Here is a 24,956-nt window from a genome sequence, read left to right as displayed (position 1 = left end):
AAAGCTGGAGAAATATTTGCAGAAACTCTCCGCCCTGCCCATGACGGCAGACATCCTGGCGGAGACTGGAATCAGAAAGACGGTGAAGCGCCTGCGGAAGCACCAGCACGTGGGCGACTTTGCCAGAGACTTAGCGGCCCGGTGGAAGAAGCTGGTGCTTGTGGACCGAAACACCGGGCCTGACCCACAGGACGCTGAGGACAGCGCTTCCCGACAGCGCCTCGGGGAGGCTCTCCAGGACCAGGAAAAGGCCTGGGGCTTCCCAGAAAACGCGACGGCCCCCAGGAGCCCATCTCACAGCCCTCAGCACGGACGGACAGCACGCAGAACACCTCCGGGACAACAGAGACCTCACCCGAGGTCTCCCAGTCGCGAGCCCAGAGCCGAGAGAAAGCGCCCCAGAATGGCCCCAGCTGATTCCGGCCCCCGTCGGGACCCTCCAACGCGCACCGCTCCCCTCCCGACGCCCGAGGGCCCTGAGCCCGCTGTGCCCGGGAAGCAACCCGGAAGAGGCCACGCTCACGCCGCTCAGGGCGGGCCTCTGCCGGGTCCGGGCTGCCAGGGCCAACCTCAGGGGGAAGCGGTGGCGAGCCACAGCAAGGGGCGCAAATCGTCCCGCTGGGCTTCGGCTCACAAATCGCCTCCTGTCCAGGAAAGCCAGTCAGAGAGGCTGCAGGCGGCCGGCGCTGATTCCGCCGGGCCGAAAACGGTGCCCAGCCTTCTCTTCGCAGAGCTCTGGGACCCCTCAGCGGCCTGGATGCAGGCCAACTACGATCTGCTGTCCGCTTTTGAGGCCATGACCTCCCAGGCAGAGCCAGAAGCACTCTCCGCGCCAACGTTCCAGGAGGAAGCCGCTTTCCCTGGACGCAGAGTGAATGCTAGGCTGCAGGTGTACTCGGGCTCCAGGCCTGCCTGCCAGCTCCAGGTGCTGACGCTGCGCCAGCAGTGCCTCCCGGTGCTTAGAAACAATCCGGACGCCCTCGGCGACGTGGGAGGGGTCGCCTACTCGGTTCTTGAACCCGTTCCGGAAGGGTGGACGCCTGATCAGCTGTATCGCACAGAGAAAGACAACCACGCACTCGCTCGAGAGACAGATGAATTATGGAGGATTCATTGTCTCCAGGACTTCAAGGGAGAAAAGCCGCAGGAGCACGAGTCTTGGCGGGAGCTGTACCTGCGGCTTCGCGACGCCCGAGAGCAGCGGCTGCGAGTAGTGACCACGAAAATCCGATCTGCACTTGAAAACAAACCCAGCGGCCGACAGACAAAGATGATCTGTTTCAACTCTGTGGCCAAGACGCCTTATGATGCTTCCAGGAGGGAAGAGAAGTCTGCAGGAGCCGCTGACCCCGGAAACGGGGAGATCAAGCCAGCCCCCCAGCCCGCAGGAAGCAGCCAGGCTGCCTCCGGCCTCGGGGACGGCGGCGGCGGCGGCGGCGGCGGCGGCGGCAGCAGCAGCAGCAGCAGCAGCAGCAGCAACGTCCTTCACGGGCTCCCTGAGAAGCGGGCCAACCCCTGCCTGAGCAGCAGCAATGAGCACGCGGCGCCCGCGGCCAAGACCCGGAAACAGGCTGCCAAGAAAGTGGCCCCGCTGATGGCCAAGGCAGTTCGAGACTACAAGAGAAGATTCTCCCGACGATAAACTCAGGACTTGCCTGACACATAAAATCTGGGGGGAGGAGGACCAATGCAAAGTCAACGCGGGTTGGGGAACGAAACTTCCAATGGACACCAGGACCCTTGGCTGGGTGCAAAGTTGAGCCTCTGAATTCTGCAGGTGTCAAGCGCTGGCCCTGTGATTTTTGCCTCCCACACCCGGCCACTGCCTCCCTGCTTGGAGGACACCTCAGAATTCAGAAGATATTATGAACGCGTTCGGATCAACTCTGCTTTGGTGGTTCACCGACCGTTTTTTAAACAACGCCCTAGTTGCCATCATAAATCAGGTACGAGATGTGAGAGTCCCTTTTGCCGTTTGTTCTCTCTTCTGAAATCATGGAGCACACAGGGACTTCTTAGACACAAACTCTCAATCCATCAGTTGACACTGATAACTCCGACTACGCAAAATGTCTTGTTACTGTTGTTGTTTTCTTTTAGATAAAAGGCCGGGCATGATCCTCTAATCGTGAGCCATCCTCCTCCGGGAGGCCGAGGAAAGCAGATCGCTTGAGCCCAGGAGGTGGGGACCAGGCTGGGCCAAACGGAGAAGCCCCGTCTCCACAAAAGATACCAAAATTAGCCCGGCGTGGTGGCACGGCCCCTGTGGTCCCAGCTCCTTAAAGGGCTGAGGTGGCAGGATCGCCTGAGCTGGGCAAGCGGAGGTTGCGGTGACCCTTCCTCATTCCACTGCACTCCAGCCTGGATGACACAACCAGAGCACACCTCAAAGAAAACTGCTGTTTGTTTGAAGAAAGGAACTCTTGGCTTTCATACATAAATGCTAACAACTGGTACGTTCCTTAAGTCAAAACACTTTTACTAGAGTCATTCCCAATCTTTTCACCCAGAACCCCTGTGAAAGAATGGCGACACCTTAATCAGCTTATTTAGGTTCTCGATCAGGAAGTCTAAACCTGCCAACCAGAGTTTCTAATTCCCATGAGATGACCGGGTTAACTACCTTGACTTCACCTCCTACCAGCTCCTGCAAGCTTTGGTGAACGTTTGCCTTCTAACTCAGGGCATTTGTTGGCTTCACGCGGGCTGGTAGTCACAGGTCCGTGTGCCAGATACGACACACACACATACACACAAACAAAGACACACACACAAACGCACACACACACGCGCGCGCACACACACAAACACGCACGCGCACACACACCCCCACCCCCCCCCCATTAAGTAAACCTCGTTCTTAGGCGTTACCGACAGTGAGGGGTAGAGAGAGAAATACAAAGACATAAGCCGCAAGGCAAAACCGAGCAAGGGCAGCAGAAGAGATCAAAGTCCTGTACCCTGGGCTGTCAGCAGCATGGGGGCTGGGAAGCTCCCGGAAGCAGGCACCTGAGTGGATGCCGGTGCACGTCAAAGGAGGCCTTCAAGCCTGAAGAACACGGAAGGAGCCAGAAACGGGGTGCCACAGAGATGCTACCCTTAAGGAAGACAGAAAAGCATCCGTTCCGGGGAAGGGGACATAATCCAGTCAGCGACCGCGTAAAACTCAGACATGTCCGGGCACGGTGACTCGCGCCTGTATTCCCGTGGCTTTGGGAGGTCGAGGCCGGCGGACCACCTGAGGTCAGGAGTTGCAGACCAGCCTGACCAACCTGAGGAAATCCCGTCTCTTCTAAAAAGACGAAACTCGGTTGGGCTTGCTGGCGAGCGCCTGTAATCCCAGCTACTCAGGGGGCTGAGACAGGAGAATCGCTTGAACCCGGGAGGCGGGGTTTGCGGTGAGCCCAGATCCCACCACTGCGCTCCAGGCTGGACAACAGAAGCCAAACTCCGTCTCAAAATTGAAAAACAAAACCTCAGAAAACCTTCCCCAGCAAGGGCCAGAGACAACGCCCGTCCCTATTTCTTGACAGCAATTCAAGAGAGAATCTCAGGTGGCCTGCAAAACTCACAAGAGAGCAGAATATCCTCCCCAAGGCAGAGAAGCCACACGCTCTCTCTGGAGGAGGTGGAGTGGCCACCGATCACCCTGCAGCCCCTCCCCACTCCCAGCCAGAAACCCCAGTCCCTCGGAACCAAATTGTTTTCCACTGGCAACAACCTTCCTTCCTGGAAAATCGTTTCCCCTGCCGAAATGGAGAACAAGCACGAAACAAGCAAACACAACTCAAAACACAAACACAAGGAAGCAATCCGAGCAAGCTCTAGCTCCTCATAGCTCATCGATGCCCCCACTGGCGTGCTACTGAAAACAGCGGCTGCACCCGTTAAACTCATTCATTACTGGAGAACGAGACAGACCTCAGCAGATCCCTGCTCCCACTGCGACACACCCGCTCCAAAAGACAGAAAGGAAACAACCCCCACACAACACATAAACCTGCCCCAGAATAGAATTCAGCATCAACCTAAGGATCCTGCTGTAACATTGCTACACTGACCCAGGACAGCTCAATTCTCTTCCCACCTATTTACAAAACAATCCTCATTCTGGGAGCTCCGGAAGCATGGCCAGTATTGCACTAGGATCCTCTTCGTGAGGTAGCCGGAAGTCTGGAAACACAGCAAATTTACCTATTTCTCTACACAACACGGAGGGTAATTCTCAGAAAAGGCTTAACACCCGAATCCTCATACTTCAAATGGTTGTGTTTTCCCCATTCGGACTGAAAGGTGAGAGTGGAACTCGGCTGCCCAAACCGTGGCGCCGATATCAGCTGCAGGCCAGAGCAAGCCTTTCCGAGGAGATTTTAAACAACCGGTGGGAGCAAGATCCTGAAGCATTTCTTCCAAGATTGGCAGCAGGAGATGAAACCTGGCTCTACCCGGCAGGATCCTGAAGACCAAGCACGAAGCCGTGGCTAGCAAGAGGTGGCAGTGCTCCAGCCGAAGCCACAGAGGAGCAGTCAAGAGCGGAGGTCATGGCCACCGTTTGGGGGGGGATGCCAGAGGGATTCTCCTCGTTGGCTTTCTGGAGGGCCAAACCCTGATCACATCTGCTCACTGGCAGAGCCTTTTCAGAGAGTTAGCCAAAGCTGGAGCGGAGAAGGTCCCCACCAGAGAGTTCTTCTCCACCACGACAACGTTCCTGCTCATGCCTTTCTTCCAACGAGGGCAGCTGGGCAAGACTTGCCATGGGAAATCACGAGGCGTCCACCTTACCGTCCTGATTTGGCGCCTGCTGACTTCTTTTCGTTTCCTTGTCTTAGAAAACCTGTAAAGGGCACCCAGTTTTCTTCAGTTAACAACGGAAGAAAGATTGCATGGAAACAGTTACATTCCCAGGACCCTGGGGGGCTTTAGGGATGGGCTGGACGGCGGGGAGGAGACACTGCTTCCAGAAGGGTCTCGAAGTTGATGGAGACGGGGTCGAGAAGTAAAATACACCTTTTTCATTTTTCTCCCTTAATCCCACTTTTCTACGAATGTTTCCAAGTCCCCTCACACGACGGCAATCCCAGGTAAAGAGTTGTCCTCCTCTGTTGGTTCTCCTTCCTACGATTTTGTCTTGCGGTGTTGTTATTTTCGCTTTTACTCCCAAGGGGATTCTGTCTGTGTCTTTGGGAATCCACAGATGCGGGGGCTGGGAACAAGGAGGGCCAACGGTAGAACTCAGTGGGGTGTGTCCAGGCTGCAATTAACCTAATGAACCTGCCGGGCACAGCAGTCCACCTGGCGTGGACCGTCCCGATTGGCTGCGTTGGGCTGACGGAATGAATTCGTATTGGGGCGGGGCTGCCCAAGGCCCAAGGGGGTCAGGGCTTGAGTCCTGGGTGGGCCCGGGGCTGGCTATATAAGGCCGGGCTCTGGCAGCCCAGCTGCATTCCGCCTCGGACGGCGCAGCGCAGAGGTCACTCCAGGCTGCGGCTCCACATCCCGAGGGACAGAAGCGGGCCTGCTCAGCTGTCTGCAAGGACCGGCGTTCCAGACCAAGTGGCCCGCTGCTCCGAGGACCCAGCTCGCTCCAGGTTGTGGGGACTCCACGCCCCGAGGCCTGCGGTCCGCGAGGACCAGCGCCCCGGAACCAGTGGCCCACTGCTCCGAGGACCGAGCTCGCTCCAGGCTGTGACTCCACATCCCGAGGTCGCTGCCTGGCGACCGGGCAGCGAGGACCGGCCACCCCAGACTTCGTGTCCCGCCGCCCCGAGGACAGAGCCGCGAACGCGAGGACAGCGACGCCTGCACAGCTCTGCTGAGATGGCGGCAGGCTCCACTACGCTGCGCGCAGTGCAGAAGCTGCAGGTGCGTCTGGCCACGAAGACGAACCCCAAAAAGCTGGAGAAATATTTGCAGAAACTCTCCGCCCTGCCCATGACGGCAGACATCCTGGCGGAGACTGGAATCAGAAAGACGGTGAAGCGCCTGCGGAAGCACCAGCACGTGGGCGACTTTGCCAGAGACTTAGCGGCCCGGTGGAAGAAGCTGGTGCTTGTGGACCGAAACACCGGGCCTGACCCACAGGACGCTGAGGACAGCGCTTCCCGACAGCGCCTCGGGGAGGCTCTCCAGGACCAGGAAAAGGCCTGGGGCTTCCCAGAAAACGCGACGGCCCCCAGGAGCCCATCTCACAGCCCTCAGCACGGACGGACAGCACGCAGAACACCTCCGGGACAACAGAGACCTCACCCGAGGTCTCCCAGTCGCGAGCCCAGAGCCGAGAGAAAGCGCCCCAGAATGGCCCCAGCTGATTCCGGCCCCCGTCGGGACCCTCCAACGCGCACCGCTCCCCTCCCGACGCCCGAGGGCCCTGAGCCCGCTGTGCCCGGGAAGCAACCCGGAAGAGGCCACGCTCACGCCGCTCAGGGCGGGCCTCTGCCGGGTCCGGGCTGCCAGGGCCAACCTCAGGGGGAAGCGGTGGCGAGCCACAGCAAGGGGCGCAAATCGTCCCGCTGGGCTTCGGCTCACAAATCGCCTCCTGTCCAGGAAAGCCAGTCAGAGAGGCTGCAGGCGGCCGGCGCTGATTCCGCCGGGCCGAAAACGGTGCCCAGCCTTCTCTTCGCAGAGCTCTGGGACCCCTCAGCGGCCTGGATGCAGGCCAACTACGATCTGCTGTCCGCTTTTGAGGCCATGACCTCCCAGGCAGAGCCAGAAGCACTCTCCGCGCCAACGTTCCAGGAGGAAGCCGCTTTCCCTGGACGCAGAGTGAATGCTAGGCTGCAGGTGTACTCGGGCTCCAGGCCTGCCTGCCAGCTCCAGGTGCTGACGCTGCGCCAGCAGTGCCTCCCGGTGCTTAGAAACAATCCGGACGCCCTCGGCGACGTGGGAGGGGTCGCCTACTCGGTTCTTGAACCCGTTCCGGAAGGGTGGACGCCTGATCAGCTGTATCGCACAGAGAAAGACAACCACGCACTCGCTCGAGAGACAGATGAATTATGGAGGATTCATTGTCTCCAGGACTTCAAGGGAGAAAAGCCGCAGGAGCACGAGTCTTGGCGGGAGCTGTACCTGCGGCTTCGCGACGCCCGAGAGCAGCGGCTGCGAGTAGTGACCACGAAAATCCGATCTGCACTTGAAAACAAACCCAGCGGCCGACAGACAAAGATGATCTGTTTCAACTCTGTGGCCAAGACGCCTTATGATGCTTCCAGGAGGGAAGAGAAGTCTGCAGGAGCCGCTGACCCCGGAAACGGGGAGATCAAGCCAGCCCCCCAGCCCGCAGGAAGCAGCCAGGCTGCCTCCGGCCTCGGGGACGGCGGCGGCGGCGGCGGCGGCGGCGGCGGCAGCAGCAGCAGCAGCAGCAGCAGCAGCAACGTCCTTCACGGGCTCCCTGAGAAGCGGGCCAACCCCTGCCTGAGCAGCAGCAATGAGCACGCGGCGCCCGCGGCCAAGACCCGGAAACAGGCTGCCAAGAAAGTGGCCCCGCTGATGGCCAAGGCAGTTCGAGACTACAAGAGAAGATTCTCCCGACGATAAACTCAGGACTTGCCTGACACATAAAATCTGGGGGGAGGAGGACCAATGCAAAGTCAACGCGGGTTGGGGAACGAAACTTCCAATGGACACCAGGACCCTTGGCTGGGTGCAAAGTTGAGCCTCTGAATTCTGCAGGTGTCAAGCGCTGGCCCTGTGATTTTTGCCTCCCACACCCGGCCACTGCCTCCCTGCTTGGAGGACACCTCAGAATTCAGAAGATATTATGAACGCGTTCGGATCAACTCTGCTTTGGTGGTTCACCGACCGTTTTTTAAACAACGCCCTAGTTGCCATCATAAATCAGGTACGAGATGTGAGAGTCCCTTTTGCCGTTTGTTCTCTCTTCTGAAATCATGGAGCACACAGGGACTTCTTAGACACAAACTCTCAATCCATCAGTTGACACTGATAACTCCGACTACGCAAAATGTCTTGTTACTGTTGTTGTTTTCTTTTAGATAAAAGGCCGGGCATGATCCTCTAATCGTGAGCCATCCTCCTCCGGGAGGCCGAGGAAAGCAGATCGCTTGAGCCCAGGAGGTGGGGACCAGGCTGGGCCAAACGGAGAAGCCCCGTCTCCACGAAAGATACCAAAATTAGCCCGGCGTGGTGGCACGGCCCCTGTGGTCCCAGCTCCTTAAAGGGCTGAGGTGGCAGGATCGCCTGAGCTGGGCAAGCGGAGGTTGCGGTGACCCTTCCTCATTCCACTGCACTCCAGCCTGGATGACACAACCAGAGCACACCTCAAAGAAAACTGCTGTTTGTTTGAAGAAAGGAACTCTTGGCTTTCATACATAAATGCTAACAACTGGTACGTTCCTTAAGTCAAAACACTTTTACTAGAGTCATTCCCAATCTTTTCACCCAGAACCCCTGTGAAAGAATGGCGACACCTTAATCAGCTTATTTAGGTTCTCGATCAGGAAGTCTAAACCTGCCAACCAGAGTTTCTAATTCCCATGAGATGACCGGGTTAACTACCTTGACTTCACCTCCTACCAGCTCCTGCAAGCTTTGGTGAACGTTTGCCTTCTAACTCAGGGCATTTGTTGGCTTCACGCGGGCTGGTAGTCACAGGTCCGTGTGCCAGATACGACACACACACATACACACAAACAAAGACACACACACAAACGCACACACACACGCGCGCGCACACACACAAACACGCACGCGCACACACCCCCCCCCCCCCCCCCATTAAGTAAACCTCGTTCTTAGGCGTTACCGACAGTGAGGGGTAGAGAGAGAAATACAAAGACATAAGCCGCAAGGCAAAACCGAGCAAGGGCAGCAGAAGAGATCAAAGTCCTGTACCCTGGGCTGTCAGCAGCATGGGGGCTGGGAAGCTCCCGGAAGCAGGCACCTGAGTGGATGCCGGTGCACGTCAAAGGAGGCCTTCAAGCCTGAAGAACACGGAAGGAGCCAGAAACGGGGTGCCACAGAGATGCTACCCTTAAGGAAGACAGAAAAGCATCCGTTCCGGGGAAGGGGACATAATCCAGTCAGCGACCGCGTAAAACTCAGACATGTCCGGGCACGGTGACTCGCGCCTGTATTCCCGTGGCTTTGGGAGGTCGAGGCCGGCGGACCACCTGAGGTCAGGAGTTGCAGACCAGCCTGACCAACCTGAGGAAATCCCGTCTCTTCTAAAAAGACGAAACTCGGTTGGGCTTGCTGGCGAGCGCCTGTAATCCCAGCTACTCAGGGGGCTGAGACAGGAGAATCGCTTGAACCCGGGAGGCGGGGTTTGCGGTGAGCCCAGATCCCACCACTGCGCTCCAGGCTGGACAACAGAAGCCAAACTCCGTCTCAAAATTGAAAAACAAAACCTCAGAAAACCTTCCCCAGCAAGGGCCAGAGACAACGCCCGTCCCTATTTCTTGACAGCAATTCAAGAGAGAATCTCAGGTGGCCTGCAAAACTCACAAGAGAGCAGAATATCCTCCCCAAGGCAGAGAAGCCACACGCTCTCTCTGGAGGAGGTGGAGTGGCCACCGATCACCCTGCAGCCCCTCCCCACTCCCAGCCAGAAACCCCAGTCCCTCGGAACCAAATTGTTTTCCACTGGCAACAACCTTCCTTCCTGGAAAATCGTTTCCCCTGCCGAAATGGAGAACAAGCACGAAACAAGCAAACACAACTCAAAACACAAACACAAGGAAGCAATCCGAGCAAGCTCTAGCTCCTCATAGCTCATCGATGCCCCCACTGGCGTGCTACTGAAAACAGCGGCTGCACCCGTTAAACTCATTCATTACTGGAGAACGAGACAGACCTCAGCAGATCCCTGCTCCCACTGCGACACACCCGCTCCAAAAGACAGAAAGGAAACAACCCCCACACAACACATAAACCTGCCCCAGAATAGAATTCAGCATCAACCTAAGGATCCTGCTGTAACATTGCTACACTGACCCAGGACAGCTCAATTCTCTTCCCACCTATTTACAAAACAATCCTCATTCTGGGAGCTCCGGAAGCATGGCCAGTATTGCACTAGGATCCTCTTCGTGAGGTAGCCGGAAGTCTGGAAACACAGCAAATTTACCTATTTCTCTACACAACACGGAGGGTAATTCTCAGAAAAGGCTTAACACCCGAATCCTCATACTTCAAATGGTTGTGTTTTCCCCATTCGGACTGAAACGTGAGAGTGGAACTCGGCTGCCCAAACCGTGGCGCCGATATCAGCTGCAGGCCAGAGCAAGCCTTTCCGAGGAGATTTTAAACAACCGGTGGGAGCAAGATCCTGAAGCATTTCTTCCAAGATTGGCAGCAGGAGATGAAACCTGGCTCTACCCGGCAGGATCCTGAAGACCAAGCACGAAGCCGTGGCTAGCAAGAGGTGGCAGTGCTCCAGCCGAAGCCACAGAGGAGCAGTCAAGAGCGGAGGTCATGGCCACCGTTTGGGGGGGGATGCCAGAGGGATTCTCCTCGTTGGCTTTCTGGAGGGCCAAACCCTGATCACATCTGCTCACTGGCAGAGCCTTTTCAGAGAGTTAGCCAAAGCTGGAGCGGAGAAGGTCCCCACCAGAGAGTTCTTCTCCACCACGACAACGTTCCTGCTCATGCCTTTCTTCCAACGAGGGCAGCTGGGCAAGACTTGCCATGGGAAATCACGAGGCGTCCACCTTACCGTCCTGATTTGGCGCCTGCTGACTTCTTTTCGTTTCCTTGTCTTAGAAAACCTGTAAAGGGCACCCAGTTTTCTTCAGTTAACAACGGAAGAAAGATTGCATGGAAACAGTTACATTCCCAGGACCCTGGGGGGCTTTAGGGATGGGCTGGACGGCGGGGAGGAGACACTGCTTCCAGAAGGGTCTCGAAGTTGATGGAGACGGGGTCGAGAAGTAAAATACACCTTTTTCATTTTTCTCCCTTAATCCCACTTTTCTACGAATGTTTCCAAGTCCCCTCACACGACGGCAATCCCAGGTAAAGAGTTGTCCTCCTCTGTTGGTTCTCCTTCCTACGATTTTGTCTTGCGGTGTTGTTATTTTCGCTTTTACTCCCAAGGGGATTCTGTCTGTGTCTTTGGGAATCCACAGATGCGGGGGCTGGGAACAAGGAGGGCCAACGGTAGAACTCAGTGGGGTGTGTCCAGGCTGCAATTAACCTAATGAACCTGCCGGGCACAGCAGTCCACCTGGCGTGGACCGTCCCGATTGGCTGCGTTGGGCTGACGGAATGAATTCGTATTGGGGCGGGGCTGCCCAAGGCCCAAGGGGGTCAGGGCTTGAGTCCTGGGTGGGCCCGGGGCTGGCTATATAAGGCCGGGCTCTGGCAGCCCAGCTGCATTCCGCCTCGGACGGCGCAGCGCAGAGGTCACTCCAGGCTGCGGCTCCACATCCCGAGGGACAGAAGCGGGCCTGCTCAGCTGTCTGCAAGGACCGGCGTTCCAGACCAAGTGGCCCGCTGCTCCGAGGACCCAGCTCGCTCCAGGTTGTGGGGACTCCACGCCCCGAGGCCTGCGGTCCGCGAGGACCAGCGCCCCGGAACCAGTGGCCCACTGCTCCGAGGACCGAGCTCGCTCCAGGCTGTGACTCCACATCCCGAGGTCGCTGCCTGGCGACCGGGCAGCGAGGACCGGCCACCCCAGACTTCGTGTCCCGCCGCCCCGAGGACAGAGCCGCGAACGCGAGGACAGCGACGCCTGCACAGCTCTGCTGAGATGGCGGCAGGCTCCACTACGCTGCGCGCAGTGCAGAAGCTGCAGGTGCGTCTGGCCACGAAGACGAACCCCAAAAAGCTGGAGAAATATTTGCAGAAACTCTCCGCCCTGCCCATGACGGCAGACATCCTGGCGGAGACTGGAATCAGAAAGACGGTGAAGCGCCTGCGGAAGCACCAGCACGTGGGCGACTTTGCCAGAGACTTAGCGGCCCGGTGGAAGAAGCTGGTGCTTGTGGACCGAAACACCGGGCCTGACCCACAGGACGCTGAGGACAGCGCTTCCCGACAGCGCCTCGGGGAGGCTCTCCAGGACCAGGAAAAGGCCTGGGGCTTCCCAGAAAACGCGACGGCCCCCAGGAGCCCATCTCACAGCCCTCAGCACGGACGGACAGCACGCAGAACACCTCCGGGACAACAGAGACCTCACCCGAGGTCTCCCAGTCGCGAGCCCAGAGCCGAGAGAAAGCGCCCCAGAATGGCCCCAGCTGATTCCGGCCCCCGTCGGGACCCTCCAACGCGCACCGCTCCCCTCCCGACGCCCGAGGGCCCTGAGCCCGCTGTGCCCGGGAAGCAACCCGGAAGAGGCCACGCTCACGCCGCTCAGGGCGGGCCTCTGCCGGGTCCGGGCTGCCAGGGCCAACCTCAGGGGGAAGCGGTGGCGAGCCACAGCAAGGGGCGCAAATCGTCCCGCTGGGCTTCGGCTCACAAATCGCCTCCTGTCCAGGAAAGCCAGTCAGAGAGGCTGCAGGCGGCCGGCGCTGATTCCGCCGGGCCGAAAACGGTGCCCAGCCTTCTCTTCGCAGAGCTCTGGGACCCCTCAGCGGCCTGGATGCAGGCCAACTACGATCTGCTGTCCGCTTTTGAGGCCATGACCTCCCAGGCAGAGCCAGAAGCACTCTCCGCGCCAACGTTCCAGGAGGAAGCCGCTTTCCCTGGACGCAGAGTGAATGCTAGGCTGCAGGTGTACTCGGGCTCCAGGCCTGCCTGCCAGCTCCAGGTGCTGACGCTGCGCCAGCAGTGCCTCCCGGTGCTTAGAAACAATCCGGACGCCCTCGGCGACGTGGGAGGGGTCGCCTACTCGGTTCTTGAACCCGTTCCGGAAGGGTGGACGCCTGATCAGCTGTATCGCACAGAGAAAGACAACCACGCACTCGCTCGAGAGACAGATGAATTATGGAGGATTCATTGTCTCCAGGACTTCAAGGGAGAAAAGCCGCAGGAGCACGAGTCTTGGCGGGAGCTGTACCTGCGGCTTCGCGACGCCCGAGAGCAGCGGCTGCGAGTAGTGACCACGAAAATCCGATCTGCACTTGAAAACAAACCCAGCGGCCGACAGACAAAGATGATCTGTTTCAACTCTGTGGCCAAGACGCCTTATGATGCTTCCAGGAGGGAAGAGAAGTCTGCAGGAGCCGCTGACCCCGGAAACGGGGAGATCAAGCCAGCCCCCCAGCCCGCAGGAAGCAGCCAGGCTGCCTCCGGCCTCGGGGACGGCGGCGGCGGCGGCGGCGGCGGCGGCGGCGGCAGCAGCAGCAGCAGCAGCAGCAGCAACGTCCTTCACGGGCTCCCTGAGAAGCGGGCCAACCCCTGCCTGAGCAGCAGCAATGAGCACGCGGCGCCCGCGGCCAAGACCCGGAAACAGGCTGCCAAGAAAGTGGCCCCGCTGATGGCCAAGGCAGTTCGAGACTACAAGAGAAGATTCTCCCGACGATAAACTCAGGACTTGCCTGACACATAAAATCTGGGGGGAGGAGGACCAATGCAAAGTCAACGCGGGTTGGGGAACGAAACTTCCAATGGACACCAGAACCCTTGGCTGGGTGCAAAGTTGAGCCTCTGAATTCTGCAGGTGTCAAGCGCTGGCCCTGTGATTTTTGCCTCGCACACCCGGCCACTGCCTCCCTGCTTGGAGGACACCTCAGAATTCAGAAGATATTATGAACGCGTTCGGATCAACTCTGCTTTGGTGGTTCACTGACCGTTTTTTAAACAACGCCCTAGTTGCCATCATAAATCAGGTACGAGATGTGAGAGTCCCTTTTGCCGTTTTTTCTCTCTTCTGAAATCATGGAGCACACAGGGACTTCTTAGACACAAACTCTCAATCCATCAGTTGACACTGATAACTCCGACTACGCAAAATGTCTTGTTGCTGTTGTTGTTTTCTTTCAGATAAAAGGCCGGGCATGATCCTCTAATCGTGAGCCATCCTCCTCCGGGAGGCCGAGGAAAGCAGATCGCTTGAGCCCAGGAGGTGGGGACCAGGCTGGGCCAAACGGAGAAGCCCCGTCTCCACAAAAGATACCAAAATTAGCCCGGCGTGGTGGCACGGCCCCTGTGGTCCCAGCTCCTTAAAGGGCTGAGGTGGCAGGATCGCCTGAGCTGGGCAAGCAGAGGTTGCGGTGACCCTTCCTCATCCCACTGCACTCCATCCTGGATGACACAACCAGAGCACACCTCAAAGAAAACTGCTGTTTGTTTGAAGAAAGGAACTCTTGGCTTTCATACATAAATGCTAACAACTGGTACGTTCCTTAAGTCAAAACACTTTTACTAGAATCATTCCCAATCTTTTCACCCAGAACCCTTGTGAAAGAATGGCGACACCTTAATCAGCTTATTTAGGTTCTCGATCAGGAAGTCTAAACCTGCCAACCAGAGTTTCTAATTCCCATGAGATGACCGGGTTAACTACCTTGACTTCACCTCCTACCAGCTCCTGCAAGCTTTGGTGAACGTTTGCCTTCTAACTCAGGGCATTTGTTGGCTTCACGCGGGCTGGTAGTCACAGGTCCGTGTGCCAGATACGACACACACACATACACACAAAGACACACACCCAAACGCACACACACACGCGCGCGCACACAAACACCCACGCGCACACACACACCCCATTAAGTAAACCTCGTTCTTAGGCGTTACCGACAGAGAGGGGTAGAGAGAGAAATACAAAGACATAAGCCGCAAGGTAAAACCAAGCAAGGGCAGCAGAAGAGATCCAAGTCCTGTACCCTGGGCTGTCAGCAGAATGGGGGCTGGGAAGCTTCTGGAGGCAGGCACCTGAGTTGCAAGCATAAATCACATACAAGATGTGAGATTCCCTTCCGTCTTTTTTTCTTTCTTTTGAAATCATCGAGTACATAAGGACTTCTTAGACTCAAACTCTGAATTCATTATTTGACACTGGTAACTCTGATTACGCAAAATGTTTTGTTGTTGTTATTGTTTTCTTTTAGATAAAATACCGTGCATGATCCTGTAATCGTGAGCCATCCTCCTGTGGGAGGCCAAGGAAAGCAGATCGCTTGAGCCCAGGAGGTGGCGACCAGGCTTAGCCAAATGGAGAAACCCCGTCTCCACAAAAGACACCAAAATTAGCCCGGCGTGGTGGCACGGCCCCTGTGGTCCCAGCTTCTTAAGGGGCTAAGCCAAAATCCTATTTGCCCAGTTGGCTGAAAATATTGTCCGCAGCCTATGCATTTCCTCATGTATGTTTTTGGAAGGACTAACATAGGAGACCAATAGACTTAGGAAGCAAAATAGTTAATGCCTGAAGATAACTGTAGCTCTTTCCCCAAACAGACTCCCAGAAGTTGAAGTGTCTAGCTCTTAAAAACTTCTATTCTTATTAGCCTAACCCCCATTTACATGCTCAATCATATCACATGGTTGCAGGCCCTCCTAAAAATAATCACTGACAAAACTGGCAGTGTTTTGACTGTTTTTACCTAGCAGAAAGCCCAAGTAAAAAATGCCATGTATCAAAATAGACTGGCCTTGGACTATTTGCTCTCACCTGAATAAGAGGTCTGTAAAAAGTTCAACTTAACCAATTGCTGTCTGCAAATCGATTTTCAAAAACAGTGGTCAAAAATATGGTCAGGGATGTGACAAAGTTGGCATATGTGCCTGTACAGGTTTGGCAGAGGTTTAATCCTGTCTTTATTTCAGAAATGGCTTCCAGCTATGGGAGAATTTAAAACCCTCATTTTAAGTTTATTACTAGTAATAAGAACTTGCTTGCTGCTCCCCTGTGTATTACCCTTGCTCCTACAAATGATAAAAGGTTTTTTTGCTACCTTCGTTCATCAGAAAACTTCAACACAAGTGTGTTACATGAATCACTGTCACTCTGTCATGTAGAGAGACTTAAAAAGTGATGATGAAAGTGAGAACTCCCCCTAATAAGTGAGATTCTCTACATGGGAAAATCAGGTGGGAGACCACTGCTTCTCCTGCTGCCCGTCCCCACCCCCACCCCCACCGCCCCCGCCACCTTGCCTAGTTTATAAGACATGAGGAAAGGGAGAAAGCAAAAAGTTAAAAGGAAACAAAAGTAAGGTAAATAGCCAGATGACCTGGAGCCACCACCTTGTCCTCGTATTTAAAGAAAAAAATTTAAAAATCTACCCCGACCTAAACTGCTTATGTTATCTGTAAATTCCAGACATTGTATGAAGAAGCATTGCAAAACTTTCTGTTGTGTTAGCGAATGCATGTAGCCCCTAGTTATGTCTGCCATGTTTGCTTGATCTATCATGACCCTTTCATGTGGTCCCCTTAGTGTTGTAAGCCCTTAAAAGGGCCAATAATTTCTTTTTTAGGGAGCTCAGTTCGTAAGACGCAAGTCTGCTGACGCTCCCGGCTGAATAAAGCCACTTCCTTCTTTAACCCGGTGTCTGAGGGGTTTTGTCAGCATCTCGTCCCTCTACAGTTGTTACTTGCAAAGCAGTTTCTTCATATCAGACCTTGTTATTAAGCTTTGTTAGGTAAGGGCTATCTAAAGTAGCCTTTATTCTAGGCTGTGCCTGGCTTTGCTTACTCTTATGCATAGCCTTTCTTGGAGCTCTACTAAATGCTCTTCTGTCCCACAGGATTTCTCCACTTAAGTTGGTCACAATGCAAATGTCTCTAAATGTTATGAGAGCAGCTTCATATGTTTTTCCTCTATGTATGTGCAGCTCAGTATTCAGCCAAATATCAATAATTGTGGAGCTCTTTTTTTTGCATAGCTCCTCCTCTCTGAAACTCTTCCCTCCCAGTTCTAAGCAACTCAGTCTTCCCAAACTCCAAACTCTATCGCTTCATCTTAGCAAAACTGCTGTGCACTCTTTTTTTTCTTTTGAAGTTTCACTCTTGGGTTGCCCAGGCTGGAGTGCAATGGAGCAATCTCGGTTCAGTATAACCTCCGCACCCCCACCCCCTCCAGTTCAAGCAATTTGCCTCCCGAGTAGCTGGCATTACAGGTGCCCACCACCACACCCAGCTAATTTTTTATATTTTTAGTAGAGATGGGGTTTTACCATGTTGGCGAGATTAGTCTCAAACGCCTGACCTTCAGGTGATCCACCTGCCTGGGCCTCCCAAAGTGCTGGGATTACAGGCGTGAGCCACAGTGCCCAGCCGCTTTTTTTGGGTTCTCCTTCCAGAACCAGGATCTAGTTATTGCTTCCAAATAGAAGGCCTTCTCTCGTAATTACATTGTCCAAAAATCACATAATCCAATGCTCGAAAAGAGTTTACTCATATATTTAGTCCAGTTTTCTAGTTTCTTACAGGAGACCTGCTCTGGTGCCAATTATGCCATCTCAGTTGAAAGTAGAAGGTCATATCAATTTTTTAAAATGTTTATAGGATGTATTTGGGTGGTGAAATTTATACTTTGGGTATTTAAAATTAAAACCTGGCCAGGCATGGTGGCTCACACCCATAATCTCAGCACTTTGGGAGGCCAAGGCGGGCAGATCACTTGAGGTCAGGAGTTTGAGGCCAGCCTGGCCAACATGGTGAAACCCCATCTCTACTAAAAAATACAAAAATTAGCCAGGCATGGTGGCGGATGCCTGTAATCTCAACTACTCAGGAGGCTGAGACAGGAGAAAAGCTTGAACCTGGGAGGCAGAGGTTGCAGTGAGCCAAGGTTTTGCCACTGCACTCCAGCCTGGGCGACAAAGAGAGACTCTGTCTCCAAAAAAAATTAAATTAAAAGTAAAACCTAACAAATATTATTTTTACAAAAGAAAGCAAGTATGTTTTGACACAAAACATGAAATACACAAATTTATGTCTGTATATTCTCAGTTAGTTTAAAAAAAAAAATTCCAAGAGTACTAATATGGCATTAGCAACGTGTTCCAGGTTGTCTAGTTAGTCTCTCTTTTTTGGTCCAAGTATAAGAAGAAAGTGGTTTAATAGCAGCCACAGCATTTTAAGAGATGCCCACAAGGCTGTAGCAGTGGTCAGAATTGAAGGGGTTAATCTTCCTTGTATATGAGCGGAACAGAGCACTTAAAACATAAGAGTTACTTAAAATTCAGCTTAGCTTTATGGTTATTTAGAGTTTGTTTAATTAGTATTTAGAACTGCACATTTTTTATAGCTATTGGTATTTCAATAGGATGCTTAAATGTTTGAACATTTGAAGTTTAATAAGCTTCAGTTATTTGAAGAAAAGCACTGATGTAATTAAATCTTCAATTACTCTTTTTTTAGGAGCCCATGCAATTAATAAAAACTAAGGCATTTTAACAACACTCATTTTAAAAACTAGTCAATGACCTTATTAATTAGCTAACACAGTCGATATTTTGTAATATAAAAGGTTCACCAAGGCAGAGTAGCAACTTTTGAAAAGTACGTATAATGACACATGAGAATAAACAAACAAGACTATGTTTTAGGATTATTTTGTGCATACACATGAATGTGTGGATCAATTCCAGTTTTCCAAAAACCATTATCGTGCATTGACTCCAATTATTTTTTTGTTTGTTTTTAATTGTGCGGTCAAATTAAAAACAATGACATAATTCTTTGGCCTTAGAGCATTATAGAGGATTCTTACATTCAGGTTAAGAAAAAGAAAGTGGCAGAGGTATACAGATTACGTATAGTCTTATTTGTATTAAACACTAAATTTAAAATGGAGTAGGAGAAAAATCTCTATTTCATATATTTGCTACCAAAAGATCACCAGCAGCATCAGAAGTAAAACATAAAAGCTTGTGATACAAATCTGTATTAGTCACAGCTCTCCAGAGAGGCAGAACAAATTATACAAACATGCACACACACACACACACTCATGCACATGTGTATGTATAAATATATGTGTGTATATATATTTTTTACTAGATTATTTACTAGATTATTTTGTACTAGATTATTACTTTTACTAGATTATTTATTATTTACTAGATTTATTATGGGTAATTTATAATTATAAGGATTTATTATTATAACGCTCATGTGATTATAGAAGCTGACAAGTCCCAAGATCTGAAGTCAACAAGCTGGAGACCCAGAAGAGCCAATGATATAGTTTCAGTCCAAGTCTGAAGGCCCCCGAACCAGGAGAGTAGATGGTGTGGTTCTAATCTAAAAGCGGCCAGACTCAAGACTCAGGAAAAGCCAATATTTCAGTTTGAGTCCAAATGCAGAAAAAAAAAAAAAAAAACCACTGTCCCAGTTTAAAGACAGTCAGAAAGAAGGAATTCCCTCTTACATGTGGGAGGGTCAGTCTTTTATTCTACTCAGACCTTTGACTGATTGGATGAGGCCAGTCCACATTAAAGAGGGCAATCTGGCCGGGTGCGGTGGCTCACACCTGTAATCCCAGCACTTTAGGAGGCTGAGGCAGGTGGATCACGAGGTCAGGAGATGGAGACCATCCTGGTCAATATGGTGAAACCCCGTCTCTACTAAAAATACAATAATTAGGCCAGGCGCAGTGGCTCACGCCTGTATTCTCAGCACTTTGGGAGGCCGAGGCGGGCGGATCACCTGAGGTTGGGGAGTTTGAGACCAGCCTGACCAACATGGAGAAACCCTGTCTCTACTAAAAATACAAAATTATACAGGCGTGATGGCGCAAGCCTGTAATCTCAGATACTTGGGAGGCTGAGGCAAGAGAATCGCTTGAACCTGGGAGGCAGAGGTTTCAGTGAGCCGAGATCGTACCATTGCACTCCAGCCTGGGCAACAAGAGTGAAACTCTGTCTCAAAAAAAAAAAAAAAAAAAAAAAAAGGGCCAGGCGCAGTGGCTCAGGCCTGTAATCCCAGAACTTGGGAGGCCGAGGCGGGCGGATCACGAGGTCAGGAGATCGAGACCGTCCTGGCTAACACGGTGAAACACCGTCTCTACTAAAAATACAAAAAATTAGCCAGGCGAGGTGGCGGGCGCCTGTAGTCCCAGCTACTCGGGAGGCTGAGGCAGGAGAATGGCGTGGACCCGGGAGGCGAAGCCTGCAGTGAGTCGAGATCGCGCCACTGCACTCCAGCCTGGGCAACAGCGAGACTCCATCTCAAAAAAAAAAAAAAAAAAAAAAAGAAGAGGGCAATCTGCTTTTCTCAATCTACTGATTCAAATGTTAGTCTCCCCCAGAAACACCTTCACAGACAGTCAAGGATAATGTTGACCAAATGCATGGGCACCCCATCGTGCAGTCAAGTTGACACATAAAATTAACTGGCAAAGCAGTCCCACTCCAAAACTTCTGGATCAGAATATGAATTTTCTTTTTTTTTTTTTTTTTGTTTTGAGACTGAGTTTTGCTCTTGTGTCCCAGGCTGAATGGCACAATCTTGGCTCACCGCAACTCCACCTCACAGGTTCAACCAATTCTCTTGTCTCAGCCTCCCAAATAGCTGGGATTACAGGTGCATGCCACCACGCCTGGCTAATTTTTGTATTTTTAGTAGAGATGGGGTTTCATCATATTGGTCAGGATGGTCTGGAACTCCTGACCTCAGGTGATCTGCCTGCCTCGGCCTCCCAAAGTGCTGGGATTACAGGCATGAGCCGCCATGCCCAGCCTCAGTATATGAATTTTCAAAACCTCCCAGGTGTTTAATGTGCATACTAAAGACTGAGAAGCTCTGCAAAAGCATGATCAATTTGCTAGTCAGAAAAGAAACTTGCCAGAGTTCTTGCTCTTAAGAAGCCTACAGTCTACTGGGATGTGGGGAAGAAAGCAACAAGTAAACATTCAAATATAATTTCCTGGGATAAGAATGGTGTGGTGATATCTACTCCCTGAATCAAGAAGGGACACTTTATTAAATTGGTAAAGGGGCTGGTCAGAAAAGACAAATTTAGATCCTAAAGAACAAGAATTTAAGGGGCAGAGAGAGAGCAGCTCATCAAGGAGACCAGAAAGAAATGTAGGAAACAAAAAGACAGTAGTATCATGAAAACCAAGAGAAGATGGCCTTTCTAAAAATAATTAGTAGTGTTAGTGTCACTAATCCCATTTAGGCAAATCTCAAAACACCAGTACCATGTTTTACAGAAAGCAGGCACTAAATTGCGTTTATCGTATGAGTTAATGAATAAATGCACATTTGCCTTACTGTTAATCAGGTGAAAACCAAGATATAAATTCAAAAGCATCTAATACCCACTCTCATGCTCAGCCACCAGACCCTACAATATCCAAAGAAATAACCATATTGAAAACTATATTGGAATATATAAACATGTGTGACAAATGCCTAGCTTGAAATCAATTTTAAAAATATTTTAGATATGAATCATACGTTAGTCAATTTTTTAAATATTCACTTCTCTGAAACCACCCTCTGCAATAGCAACTAGTAGGATTCTTTGTACCCAGTAGGCACTCAATAAATATCTAAATAAAAAGTGTTCTTGAGATCACTTATCTCTGCTCCCTCCCAAAGCCTTATTAAAATGATGATAAGGGAATAAAAAATCTATGACCCAAACCAGGCTAGGTGGCTCACACCTGTAATCCCAGCACTGTGGAAGGCTGAAGTGGGAGGATTGTGTGAGGACAGGAGTTCAAGACTGGCCTGAGCAACATAAGGAGACCCCCCATCTCTACAAAAAATTTAAAAATTAGCTGGGAATAGTGGTGCATGCCTGTGGTCCCAGCTACTCCAGAGGCTGAAGCAGGAGGATGGATTGAGCCCAAGGCTGCAGTGAGCTTTGATGGCACCAATGCATTCCAGCCTGGGCAAAAGGGTGAGACCCTGTTTCCAAACAAACACAGAAAGAAAGAATGAAAGAAATAAGGAAGGAAGGAAGGAAGAAAGAAAGGAAGAAAGGAAGAAAAAAAGAAAGAGTCAGGTGCGGTAGCTCACGCCTATAATTCCAGCACTTTGGGAGGCCAAGGCGGACGGATCACCTGAGGTCAGGAGTTCAAGACCAGCCTGACCAACAGGAGGAAACCTCATCTCTACTAAAAAAAAAAAAAAAAATACAAAATTAGCCGGGCGTGGTGGCACATGCCTGTAATCCCAGCTACTTGGGAGGCTGAGGCAGGAGAATCACTTGAACCTGGGAGGCAGAAGTTGGGGTCAGCTGAGATTGTGCCATTGCACCCCAGCCTGGGCAACAAGAGTGAAACTCTGTTTCAAAAAAAAAAAAAAGAAAGAGAGAGAAAGAAAAAGAGAGAGGAAAGAAAGAAAGACAAAAGGAAGGGAGGAAGGAAGGGAGGGAGGGAGGGAGGAAATTGACACATGGGAAGCAAATGGATAAACACCAGCTGACTTAAAGCAATGAAAGCCAAAAGCAAAGAAAACCAAAAATAGAGAAAACCAACACCTACAGGGAAAGAAGCCAACAAGAAGCAGAGGCCAGGCACAGTGGCTCATGCCTATAATCCCAGCACTTTGGGAGGCTGAGGCAGGTGGATCACTTGAGGTCAGGAGCTCAAGACCAGCCTGGCCAACATGGTGAAACCCTGTGTCTACCAAAAATAAAAATAAAATACAAAAATTAGCCAGGTGTGGTGGCATATGCCTGTAGTCCCAGCTACTCTGGAGGCTGAGGTGGGAGAATTGCTTGAACCCAGGAGGCAGAGGTTGCAGTGAGCTGAAATTGCGCCACTGTACTCCAGCCTGGGTGACAATCAAGTCAGACTTCTTTTGTCTCAAAAAAAAAAAAAAACAAAAGAAGACGCCAGGCGCAGGGGCTCACACCTGTAATCCCAGCACTCTGGGAGGCCAAGGTGGGCAGATCACGAGGTCAAGAAATCAAGACCATCCTGGCCAACATGGTGAAACCCTGTCTGTACTAAAAATAGAAAAATTAGCCTGGCATGGTGGCGCACACCTGTAGTCCCAGCTACTCAGGAGACTGAGAAAGGAGAATCGCTTGAACATGGGAGGCAGAGGTTGCAGTGAGCTGAGATCACGCCACTGTACTCCCGCCTGGTGACAGAGCAAGACTCCATCTCAGGAAAAAAAAAACAAGACGAAGAAGAAGGAGAAGGAGAAGAAGAAAACATATATCCATAACAGAACCCTAGAAAGTTACAGGAATGGGGACACCAGGTTCCTCTGGAGTCATCAGGCACCTCCAAGGGCAGAAGTGAGGTATAAAGAGCATGCTGAACAGAGTATTGCAGATTCCCTCCCCTTCTCCAATCAGGTTACAATTCCTCCCCTACCCAGGCAGAAGACGGGACTACCAGGACTACCAGGACTACCTGGACTACCTGAAGAAAGGGATAATTCAGTGGAAGCATATATACTGAAGAGAGAGGTGAAACCCCACCTTCCATTCCCTGCTTTCACCCCCACAAAGTCTTCCTCTGTTCTCTCCAACACTACTGGCAACGAAACTTATTTTGCCCTTATTCCCTGAAGGAGAGCATAGAAATGGAAGGCCTCTGAAAAAAGACCTACACATAACTGACATTTGGCATCCCCCAATGAAAAGGGCCCTGGTACCTGATTATCCTACCAGGTACAAAATCATCTTTGTGAGACAAGCCTCCTCTAAAACACAAAAATTCTAATTAACTTTTAGGTGTCTCATTCTTTTTTTTTCTTGTTTTTTTTTGAGACAGGGTCTCCATGTGTTGCCTAGGTTGGAGTGCAGTGGTGTGATCACGGCTCACTACAGCCTCAACCTGCCGGTCCCAAGTGATCTTCCCACTTTAGCCCTCCAGGTAGCTGGGACCACCAGCACTTGTCACCATGCCCAGTTTGTTTTGCTTATTTTTTGTTGAGATGAGGTCTAACTATGTTGTCCAGGCTGGTCTCAAACTCCTGGACTTAAGCAACCCTCCCACCTCTAACACAGGGGTGGTGCCACCATGCCCGGCTAACTTTCTATTTTTAGTAGACACAGGGTTTCATCACGTTGCCCAGGCTGGTCTCGACCTCTGGCCTCAAGCACTCCACCTGCCTCAGCCTCCCAAAGTGTTGGCATTAGTGGTGTGAGCCACCATGCCCAGCCTAGGTGTCTCATTCTTAAAAATAAATGGACAACCATGTATCACTGACTTTTGAGGAAAATATCCCACATGAAAGACAAAACTACAAATTAAAAAATACAAAAAGTAACGTAAGGGGAAACAGACAAAATGTTAGAAGAAAGAAAGAAAAAGAAAAGAAGGAAGGTGCCGGGAGCGGTGGCTCACGCCTGTAATCCCAGAACTTTGGGAAGCTGAGGCGGGCAGGAGATCGAAACCATCCTGGCTAACACGGTGAAACCCCATCTCTACTAAAAATTCAAAAAATTAGCCGGGCGTGTTGGCACATGCCTGTAGTCCCAGTTACTCAGGAGGCAGAGGCAGGAGAATCACTTGAACCTGGGAGGCAGAGGTTCCAGTGAGCCGAGATCGTGCCACTGCACTCCAGCCTGGGCAACAGAGCGAGACTCCGCCTCAAAAAAAAAAAAAAAAAAAAAAGAAGGAAGGAAGCAGAGAGGGAGGGAGGGAAGGAAACAAAGAGAAGGGAGGAAGGAAACAAAAGAAAGAAAAAGAGAAAGAAAAAGAAAGGCAGGCAGGCAGGAAGGAAAGGAAAACCTCCTCAGAGAGATGAAAGAAACCATGACATCTTGCAAGAACAGGATACGGTGAAAAAGGAACACTCAGCCATCAATAAAAAACATACCTGGGCCGGGGGCAGTGGCTCACGCCTATAATCACAACACTTTGGGAGGCCGAGGCAGGTGGATCATGAGGTCAGGAGTTTGAGATCATCCTGACCAATATGGTTAAACTTCCGTCTCTACTAAAAATACAAAAATTAGCAGGGTGTGGTGGTACGCACCTAGAGTCCCAGCTACTCGGGAGGCTGAGGCAGGAGAATCGCTTGAACCCGGGAGGCAGAGGTTGCAGTGAGCCGAGATCGCACCATTGCACTCCAGCTTGGGTGACAGAGTGAGACTCCATCTCAAAAAAAAAAAAAAAAACCATACTTGCAGGCTGAGTGCAATGGCTCATGCCTATAATCCCAGCACTTTAGAAGGCCTAGGTGGTGGGTGGGGG

At 51.8% G+C, this 24,956-nt stretch overlaps 2 protein-coding genes across 6 annotated transcripts in view; one reads left to right on the top strand and one right to left on the bottom strand.

Moving 5' to 3' along the window:
* Positions 1–24,956, bottom strand: part of KATNAL2 (katanin catalytic subunit A1 like 2) — a 495,511-nt gene that overhangs the window by 445,999 nt on the left and 24,556 nt on the right. The window lies entirely within an intron of this gene.
* On the top strand, positions 5,818–7,533 carry LOC134760334 (elongin-A3). Its single transcript, XM_063717004.1, has 2 exons — positions 5,818–7,339; positions 7,415–7,533. Exons 1-2 carry the CDS (start codon positions 5,818–5,820, stop codon positions 7,531–7,533), a joined length of 1,641 nt encoding a protein of 546 aa, XP_063573074.1.

Source organism: Pongo abelii, chromosome 17 (assembly GCF_028885655.2).
Source record: "Pongo abelii isolate AG06213 chromosome 17, NHGRI_mPonAbe1-v2.0_pri, whole genome shotgun sequence".
NCBI classification, from domain to species: domain Eukaryota; kingdom Metazoa; phylum Chordata; class Mammalia; order Primates; family Hominidae; genus Pongo; species Pongo abelii.
This window is presented reverse-complemented; position numbering and strand designations above follow the sequence as displayed.

Bases quoted from the DNA above. Each gene is read 5' to 3' on its own strand.
- LOC134760334 (XM_063717004.1), top strand. From the start codon at position 5,818: ATGGCGGCAGGCTCCACTACGCTGCGCGCAGTGCAGAAGCTGCAGGTG. The intron at 7,340-7,414 runs GCAGCAGCAGCA...ACCCCTGCCTGA, and splicing joins CGGCGGCGGCGGCGGCGGCG to GCAGCAGCAATGAGCACGCG.